This window comes from Neopelma chrysocephalum, unplaced genomic scaffold (genome assembly GCF_003984885.1).
Source record: "Neopelma chrysocephalum unplaced genomic scaffold, ASM398488v2 Primary Assembly neopelma1_43, whole genome shotgun sequence".
Taxonomy (NCBI): domain Eukaryota; kingdom Metazoa; phylum Chordata; class Aves; order Passeriformes; family Pipridae; genus Neopelma; species Neopelma chrysocephalum.
This window is the reverse complement of record NW_020897702.1, coordinates 14,341,193-14,349,894: the sequence shown is the minus strand read 5'-3', so window position 1 is coordinate 14,349,894 and position 8,702 is coordinate 14,341,193. Positions and strand designations below refer to the sequence as shown.

Genomic DNA, 8,702 nt, shown 5'->3' with positions numbered 1-8,702 from the left:
CAGATGTTAATTAGAAATTTGTTATTGAGGTATTCTGCTGGCTCACAATTCATTCCTCTGTATTGAAAGAGCCTGTCTCTCTACTTTGTGTAGCTCTTTTTGATCTTCTTTCTGTGACTCTGATAATGGTCCCTCCCCCCCTTAGGAAGAAAAATCCTTTTATCCTCTTTTCTTCCTCTGGGTGTTTGGCTCTGTTCTCCAGCTTCACAGGGGTAGGGGGGATAAAGCTAAAAGATCCCTCCAAAAATAGTTCTGGTGATTAGGACTCTTCCTGCCCTTGGAGGGCTTGAGTGTATTATCTTCTGCCTAGCTCTATCTTCATTCCTGCGTTGTGCAAGGATAGACAAAGCTCAGGGAGGTTGGCAGCGAGGTTCAGGTTAGCTAGAGTGAAAGACGTCTCTTCCCTGTGCCAGAGATGGATGCTGCTGTGAAGTCAATGGGAAATTTTACCAGCAACACATAAAGAGCCACATTCAAATGTCCCTCTGATGCGGGCAGTGTTGGAAAGCAGTCTGTTCCCAATCTTTGCTGCCAGATGCAGAGGGGTGGAGGATGCCTGTGGTGGGGTGGCAGTCTTTGCCCTCCCCTTAAGACCTTCTCACTCTCCTCCAGCATTGCTCTCATCACAGGGAGCAGAGACCAGAGGAGCTGCTTGCCTGTCTCCTTTCCTAAGTAAGGGAGTGGGGGTGGATGCAAAGACCGTTCTTTGGAGTGGTGTCTGGCTCCCACCTGCTTAGAGCTAGCCTCTGTGTCCTTGCTTGTGTTTTACCTCCTAAAGGCAGTTTCCAAAACTGTGCCAAAGGAAGGCAGTTCTCAGAACAATTTCAGCCCAGTAGAGACACAAGGACAAGCCATGTCCTGCCATGGGGCTCCCCTGTGAAGGCAGGGGCAGGGTGAGGACAGCCCTTACCTTGAGCCCTTGGAGATTTCCACGAAGCTGGAAGGCCAATGAGCAATCCAGATTGCTCAGCAGGGCCATCAAGGTTGGAAGGAAACCCCCCAAAAGAGAAACCTGACATGTCTGTGGGCATTACACAGAGCCAAATTATTTATCGGAAATGTGTAAGCAAAACTTAGGTGTTTTTCTCAGCAGAAACTCAGCAGCTAGGAGGTCCTGGAAAAGTGCTTTCTGCTGGGCAAGCACTTCTAAGCAAGCCTTCAGTGATGTTGAGGGAGAAGCTGAGAGCTGCCATAGTGTTTCGGGACTTGGGTCTGCAGGCAAAGAAATGAGCACTTGGAGGGTTTTTTTTAATTTCAGCTTCTAGATCTGAAGTGTGGGGATCAGAGCTCACATCTGTGAATGTCAGGGGAAAAAAAGCTCTGTGCTGTGTAAGCAGCGTGCTAGCTAGAGCAAAAAAAGTAGTGCACTGAGAGTTTGATGTGATCAAATAAAAACAGCCACTCAGACTACGAATAAGGTAAAATAATTAAAAATTTGAACAAAGCTCTTTCCAACTCCCTCCTGTTCTTTTCCCTTAGGCATTTGATACAATGCTTCATCTTACCCCGGGAAACCATACTTAATTTGAACCTGGATTCAAATCACCTGAGCCCTGGTCGAAAAGTAAATGCAAAATCAAATCAATTTCATGTAAAGCTGAGTACAGCCAGCTACTGGGAATTACAGCCACTGCCAGCAATTATCACAGTTGTGATGGTTATTTCCAGAGACACTTGATTTTTTGTTTTTGCAGGCTCCACTTCATAACACACAAACTCAAAAATTACCTTTTACGCTTCACCACTGAAATGTTATTAATTTGCTAAAAAAAATTAAATAATCAATCAATATCTCAGAAGTTAGTTTAGAACTTGCCAAAGAGCCTTAATTTACATTAAAAATATTTCTATGTGAAAGGTGCCTCCAATGTAATAGAAATTTTCAGAATTCTCTTGGAGGCTTCCTCTCACTGTCTCCAGATAACACAACTCAGTTCTCTCTTTCACTTCTGTAGTCATGGCCTCTCTTTTGGCAGATTAGGTCTGGGTCAGAAACTCTTCCTGCACTGATGACATGGCTTTGCTGATTGGCTTGGTACTCACTGGGAAGGTTTTGCAAACCACCTCTGAAATCCATACCAGTCCACTCTCTTTTAACTTTGAGGCCCCTCTTCAGCAAAAATTTGCCCTTCAGAGAAGTCTTTATGGCTGAAGAGACTCCTTGAAGAGTCCACAACACAATGCTGATAGAGGAAAGGCAAACTGTGCATTTAGTGTGCTCACAGCCACTCACTTGCCTGAGAAGGGATGTCTAGGAATTTGGGACCGGCGGCTTAGAAAGGGCTCTGAGCAGCTCCAAGGAGAAGCCAGCTACCTCCCTTCCATCAAATTTCTATTTGCGTATTAATGAAGATACTTTGCACTGAAACCATAATATTTAATACAACATTTCACACTTATGAAACATATGAGGCTGAGAATCAGGGAAGAGAAGCAACAACTTTGGAACTGGGTGACCTGGCCTATGTCAGGATAAGTAAACAGCTGAGCTGATGAGCCAGTGAACAACCTCGTGGCTGTCTGCTCACGCAAGGTTCAGAAAAAAACCCCAAAACTAAAAACCAAAAAACTATAACTTAAACAAACAACCAACCACACCTCTCCCCAGTGCTAAATATGAGAATTTGAGCCTTTGCAATGATCAAGATCAGGTTAAAGAATCTGTGGTCCAAGAAAGAGTTTGATGTACCAACTCACATATTTGCGCTGAATATTTCAACTATCTCTAACTGAAATTATACATTTGCCATTCTAAATATACTTTTTCTAGTGAATGGCAATGAAAAAATGTTACCAGGTTGCTTCGGAGGGGGCTGTGCTTTGGTTTACAGTGGGGTTGTGGCTACGGACAACTGTTAACATCCAGTTACATTATTCAGGTACCTTTCTGAGTTAGGTATCTTCATAATAAATGGCATCCTGAGTTTTCTTAACTGGGAATACCGTCTTGAAAATAAGAGCTTGTGATTTTATTCAAATTACTTAGTGCAGCATCACAAAATTTGGCCCAAGATGTTTATGAATTGGGGAGGATCCAAGACTACAGAGGTCAGGAAGAGTTCAAATTCATACATAATGTATGGCGTGTTTTAATAAGGCTCCTTTCATACTTCAGTTTGTCTGCCTGCCTTTGCATGAAGCTGTAAAGCCACAGGCATCACTGTTTAAAATTAAAAAAGCACTGCTAAAACCCTCACCCTCTGCACTTTTAAAGTCAGGTCTGTTTTCCAGGTCACTCCATGAAGCCCCATCACAGCTGCACAAGGCGGTTGCCCTGCGTAGCGCAGGAACTTCTGCCCTCCCAGCTAATTATCCAGCTCTTTGTTTCAGCTCTTCTGTTTGCTCAGGGCATGTCAGCCGTGGGAAATTCCTGCCTTTGCTGGGAAGTTGCTAATGGTGGAGCAAAAACTTTTTTACATAGATTAGGCCTTTAAAGGTGGTTACTTATACCCGCTAATAGGGATGAACACTTGCTGCTATACATTGCTTTTCTCTCTTTCCCAGCTATTAAGGAATGCAGCATCATGAGAGCCAGTTCTGCAAGATGCTGAACCTTTGGCTGTCATCCAGCAAAAACTTAAATATAGGGATAGTCCCATTGACTTCAGCTGGTTGGAATGAGCCCTTAGGCCCAGATCCTCAAAGGCATCTGGGCAACTGGCTCCCGAGGTCTGAACTCAGGGTCTGTTTGCACGTGTGATATATTTGGTGCTTGAGACAGGGGCTGTTTAATCTAACAGCTCTTCCCTTTGGCTGTACTCTTTTTGCAAGATGAAGATTCACAGTTTTCATAGTCACAATTGGGGACTACAGAATTGGATGTGTTGATTTGAGTTTCTCACTCACAGGAATGTGTCCTAAAATCCTACTTATGAATGCATCAACCTGTATTCTGAGCATGAGTCTGTGTTCTGGCAGAAGCTCCAGCTTTACTGCTCTCTCCCCATGTACAAGGTAGCTATCATAATGCTATTTTTTGAAGAGAGAGAATGAGTTCTGGAACACTTAGATAGCTCACCAAAGATCATACAATGGGTCAGCAGTTATGCCAGAAAGGGAAAAATCAGATTTCCTAAGCCATTAGACAGCACAGCTCCTCCTGCGGGTGAGAAGAAGGGGATAAGACCTGGCCCATTTTCCAGCCTGGCAGCGCCCATAGCAGTGGATGAGAATATGTTTGGTCCCCTGGTTGCAGGGACAGTGCAGGTGCCAGTCTCAAACAGTTTGTGCAGGCACACTTTTCTGCAGTAATAAAACTAAATTTGAAGACAGGAATGCTTTTAAACTCCCAGATCTAGGTCCCTGCTCTGATTTTATCATGAAATCATATCAAAGGGAGAATCCTCCTTCTCTCCCCATTTATTTTCACTAAAGGAAATCTGTTTTCAGGCTGCAGTGGAGAAATATGCTGTGGTCAGGCTCAGACCCTGCAGACCAGGACTCCAGCACGTGTCATGGCTTACATCACAGAGCAGCTTAAGCATGGCCTTCCTCTGACATCTGTTCAGAAAGGAAATATTACAGCAGAGTGAGTGTCTGGCTGTGCTGTCGGATTCAGTTCTGGGTAAACACAGGCTGTGGTAGATGAGCACGTATTTGTTTTACTTCCTTAAGAAGCAACTGCATGACAAATATATGTAGCTACATCAGTATACCAGAAGTATGCCAAACTCAAACACTTTGAATTTCTTTTACACCAATTACACAATTTCTTTTACGTTAGAGAATATTCCAGTCTTGCTTGGCAGAAGGCACTTCCAGCATGCAGCAGTGGGTGCCTGTACAAAAATCAGAGAGAGATTATGGATTAGGACCTAAACATGCTTATGACATTTTGTCAGGGGGGGTTTAGATTGGATTTGAGGAAAAGGTTCTTCACCCAGAGGGTGGTCAGGCACTGGGATGGGATCCCTAGGGAAGAAGTCATGGCACCAAGCCTGACAGAGTTCAAGAAGTGTTTCGACAATACTGTCAGGCACATGGTGTGTTTTTTGGGGTTGTCCTGTAAAAGGCCAGTAGTTGATCCTTATGGGTCCCTTCCAACTTGAGATATTCTATGATTCTATGATGTATAGGATGGCTCCTCAGTTCTCTACTGTATGGCTGTTAATTTCCAATCTTGATATCAAGGCTCCCATTCTTATTGCTGAGGTCTAGGATTCCTTTGCTTCTAAACCCCTTTGCAGTGCCCTAGGACATCCTCATCTCACCTCTAGCTACTGTTTCAAAAGGGCATGGGTGTCCCTTAGTTACATCTGACAGCCTTGAGGGGTATCCCAGGCAGGTCTACTTACCCATATGTGGATGATCTTCTACCTCCCTTCAGGTTCATGTTGTGTTTGCTCTCCTTACAGATCCAGTAATTGTACATCTCTCACAAACCTGTTGTTTTCACTCCACACAGCTTCTTCAACACCTGCTTGGCCAGCAAACGCACTTTGGGGCCAGATTCAACATAACTGGGCCTTATGCTCAAAGATGAGAAGGGGATAGAAAATGGAAATTGTTCTTCCTCCATCTTTGCAGTTGTGACGGCAAAGGAAGTAAAAATGTTAAGTCTTCAGAAGGGAGATCTTCAGGCAATTCATTAGGTACTAAGAGCCTTCCTGAAACACTTTTTCATCTGAGGTGTCTTACTGATGCCAAACTGCTGGTTCCTTAGAAGGTGACAGATGAAGAGCACAAAGCCAGAGACAAACTACTCACCCTGGAAAGTGACCACAGGGTGGCTCAAGGCATGCTGCAGTGGGAGGAGAGGAAGAACAGGGACACAGCCCCACTCCTGCCACACTTGCTGGAGACAGCTAGTATGTTCTTTGGCCTCCTGATTCAGCTGCCTCCCAATGCCACCCTGTGGGATGAGATGCTCAGAAGCAGCATCTCTCTGTCTTCCTGCCCTCAGCAGGCAGCTGCCAGGCCTCAGTGAAGTCCAGGGTACCAGTGACTTGGCCACCAGCTGCTCAGAGGGGAGCAAAGTGGGTACAAGTCTTCATTTCCCCCATGAACTTGGAAATGGGAGCTGTGCTGACAGGTCCTCTGTGCAAGCACACAGCAACATTTTCAGCCCAGCCCCAGGGAAATTAAATGTAGCCCTTGCGGGGAGTTGCTTCTGCCATGGTTCCTGAGACATGAATAGTGCTGGAGGTGTTTGATGCAGTAAATAAAGCCTGATGGATAGAATAACTGCCTACCAAATCACGAGGACAAAAACCTGGGGAGGAGAAAAACTGTTTAGGCTGGAGATAACATTAGCCCAACAACAAGTGGATATAAACTGGCAGTGAGTTTAGTCTGTTCACCAGTTCAGGAGGAGTTTTTCAGCAGGAGCAGGACACCGCAGTTGCTTAAAAACAGATGCTCACAGGGGTATGGTACGCAGTACTTGATGTTTTGGCTGTAGAAAGGAACCAGGCTTACTGACCAAGCAGTCTCTAGCAGTCTGTGTTTCTGAAGCTTTCATGTCAAGGAGGCAGCTCAAGATACTCAATATGCATATTTAAAGTATTGGATTGCATTAGGTAGCAGCTTCCCATCCAACACAGGGTTGTGTGACCAGAGTGAGACCTTACACTGCCAGAGACAATGAACACTAAACTCCCCAGAGCCCAAAGTTCAGCCAACTCTCCTCTACCAGACCATATGATTTAATGACACTTTCCCATTTCTGCTTTCTGATGCTGAAAGATTAGTGTAGCATTGACACTGCCTTGTTTAATGTATCGCAAAGAAATTCCTAATGATGATTCAACAAATACTAACACCAAACCTTCCTTGCTTAGAAGAGCTGAGCCCTTTCAGCTGGGTGTCATGTTTGTTAAAAGCTACGAATGTTTTAACTACCTCCCTAAGCAAAACCCAGCATCATTTAGGCTCCAATTAAAGAGAAAATAAAAAAGATTAAATGCTACACAACAGTGTTTTCATACCTTTATTTTATAAGTTGCTGCTTCCCAACCACCCATCCTATGTTTGCTTGCTCCTGACAGCCTCGTAGAGAAGAGGGTGTGGGACTAGGACAGGGAGAGGCCAGAGGCAGATTAATGATGACTTTCTGAAATTTATGTTGGTTAGAGAGAAGTGAAATTACAACCAGAAATGGCTGTTAAGCGTCAGCATAACACTTCAGGCAACACTGGACTGATTCTTCATGGCTTTCATTTACCGAGCCAGCCTCAAACGAACACCATCAGCAGGCAGGAAGGAGCAAAACAGCATAAGGAACATTTCCTCTTGTAGCTTCTGAATACTTAATTTGCTCAGAGTCTGAATCCTGTTCACTCACACTGTAAGCTTTAATGCAATCCCTTTTATTTCCTTATATGTCTGCAAAATCTCCTCTGCAGGATGCTGGATGCGTGGTCAGTTGTGCTAACAGCATATCCAAAATTTGCAGCAGGCACTTGATTTTGGCTCTTCCCCTTTTGATAGTCCTGAGGTGAAAACCTGACTGTGCCCTTTATGTAAGCTTCCTGGAGGAATGCAGCAGCAGCACAGATGAAGGAAGTACTGAAATTTTGAGGAAAGGATGTTATGAGCTTCCCTCTGCGCCAGTCCTTGAATAGCTCAGCAATCTCTGAAATCCCCTCTCACAAACTCATGCTTCTTGAAAGGTATCAGTGCTCAGTGCCAAAACCCAGCCCGTTTGTTCCTGCCACTCCGATGAAATTCTGCGAGGCAACTCAAGCACAGAGGGTTCATCTGAGCAAGGCTGCACTTCCATGAAAACTCTAAGCATCAGCAAGAGAAAACACTCAGTCTGGGTTTCAGTCATACACACTGCTGTTCATTGGGGGCTATTTCAATGTTAAAGAATGAATTTTCCCTCTTGGTAGGGAAGGTTGGTCCCTGTGCAGAGCTGACTACCCCCATATGCAGATCCCTTATTCCAGGAGAAGAAGTACCTTAACTGACTTACAAAAGATCAAGGTTCTCCTCTCTGGATCCAGAGTGTATCCCCATCTACCACAATGTCCATTAAACAGGCTAGAGAAGGGTCTAGGCATTCACACTAGCTAATGGGTATAGTCTTTTATCTGTGTTACTAGAGTGGGCTATCAGCTTCCGAAGCAAGGCTTATTGGGAATGGTGAGAAGGCTGAAATGCTGAAATTGCCTGTGCATGGAGGGGCCGTACATTAGTTCTGGGCTCAGGATACAGGTTGGTACCGCTCTGTAGGAACAGTCTCATCCTTGCCTCCGCAGCCCTCAGTGCAGGTGGAGAATGCAGGCTGTTTGCCTTGGTCCATCCCAGCAGGGTCCCAGCTTACTGGGCATGTGGCACCCTCCCACGTGCTTGTCACCCAATGAAGAGGCAAAACAGGTGAACATGCTGTGCTTTCACTGCAGCCGCATTTCACAGGCTGAACAGCACTTGGAAAAAGGCTATTTATGTGGTGAAGGGAAGGGCGGAGGCTGTCGTGAAGAAGCCCTGCTCCCACATCAGATCTGATGAGATGCCAGCAATGATGTGACATAACTTTCCAGCAAGGTCCAATTACAAAGTTGCATCACTCCCATACCATTTTTCCAGTGCAATACTTCTCATAAAACATTTACATGGATTGGATTTCTACCAGGTCTTCAACGTTTTAAAAACACAAGGTGCTGCTTAGGCACAGCTGTCTTGGTGTGAGCCCTTGGACAGCCTGAGGACTTTTGAGAATTTTGCAAGCTTGAGTTATTCTTCTGCTTTTTCTATGGTCC

General features: G+C 44.9%; 1 protein-coding gene across 4 annotated transcripts in view; it reads right to left on the bottom strand.

The window, feature by feature from the left end:
- Positions 1 to 4,694: 4,694 nt before the first annotated feature.
- The window catches only part of FAM76B (family with sequence similarity 76 member B), a 50,907-nt gene continuing 46,899 nt past the window's right edge, over positions 4,695 to 8,702 (bottom strand). For all 4 annotated transcript variants that reach the window (XM_027677382.1, XM_027677386.1, XM_027677384.1 and 1 more), the window contains one exon: positions 4,695 to 4,778. In XM_027677382.1, coding sequence (XP_027533183.1) covers positions 4,701 to 4,778 — 78 coding nt within the window. In that variant the 3' untranslated portion in view covers positions 4,695 to 4,700. The remainder of the gene's footprint in view (positions 4,779 to 8,702) is intronic.